The sequence below is a fragment of the Penaeus monodon genome, chromosome 25 (genome assembly GCF_015228065.2).
Source record: "Penaeus monodon isolate SGIC_2016 chromosome 25, NSTDA_Pmon_1, whole genome shotgun sequence".
NCBI classification, from domain to species: Eukaryota; Metazoa; Arthropoda; class Malacostraca; order Decapoda; family Penaeidae; genus Penaeus; species Penaeus monodon.
Genome location: NC_051410.1, coordinates 30,039,887 through 30,040,517, shown reverse-complemented (window position 1 = coordinate 30,040,517; position 631 = coordinate 30,039,887). Strand labels below are relative to the sequence as shown.

General features: G+C 33.4%; 1 protein-coding gene across 3 annotated transcripts in view; it reads right to left on the bottom strand.

Annotated features, from left to right (window-relative positions):
- The window catches only part of LOC119589135 (poly [ADP-ribose] polymerase 2-like), a 14,024-nt gene that overhangs the window by 8,943 nt on the left and 4,450 nt on the right, over positions 1–631 (bottom strand). For all 3 annotated transcript variants that reach the window (XM_037937710.1, XM_037937709.1, XM_037937712.1), the window contains exon 5: positions 302–455. In XM_037937710.1, the coding sequence (XP_037793638.1) occupies positions 302–455 (154 nt within the window). The remainder of the gene's footprint in view (positions 1–301; positions 456–631) is intronic.

The window sequence follows — 631 nt, the reverse complement described above, 5'->3', positions numbered from 1 at the left end:
GTATCCATTCTAGGTTCATTTACAACTCAAAACTATATATATACAAAAATAAAACTGCTATTGAAAAGTCAACCAAAACACTGACCAACAAGCTGCCTGTTATCCTGCATTATATTACAATATTAAGAAATTCATAGCACCATAGGCAATACAGCTTCACTAAATATTGCAACTGGATTACTGAAAGCCATAATATTAAGATATTGTCATGTAAACACTCTTACCATTTGACTTCTTCACAACAGCCCTACCTTAGTGCTATCAAAATCCTTAAAAGAAATAAGAAGGCATAAGAGCATACCTTTTTGCGCTTTTCTTTAATCTCTTCCTTGGCTGCACTTGAGTCGGGTTCGTCTTTACCATCAGAGTAGTCCATAGCAAGCAAATCGTACTTGCCTTTCACCTTCTCAAAACTATGGCGTTCATGCCATGTATTCTTGGTTTTATTTTGGAACCTAAAAGTAAAAAACAAGGAAGTGAGATTTCCTTCCTAACTCATTAGACACATTTTAAGTAGCATACAGCCTAAAAATATGAGAAAATCATTTTTACAGGTAATATCAAAGCAAACAGTGATTTAAATTCAGATAACTTAGTCCTGTTTTACACCCATTACTGTATAATATTCAAA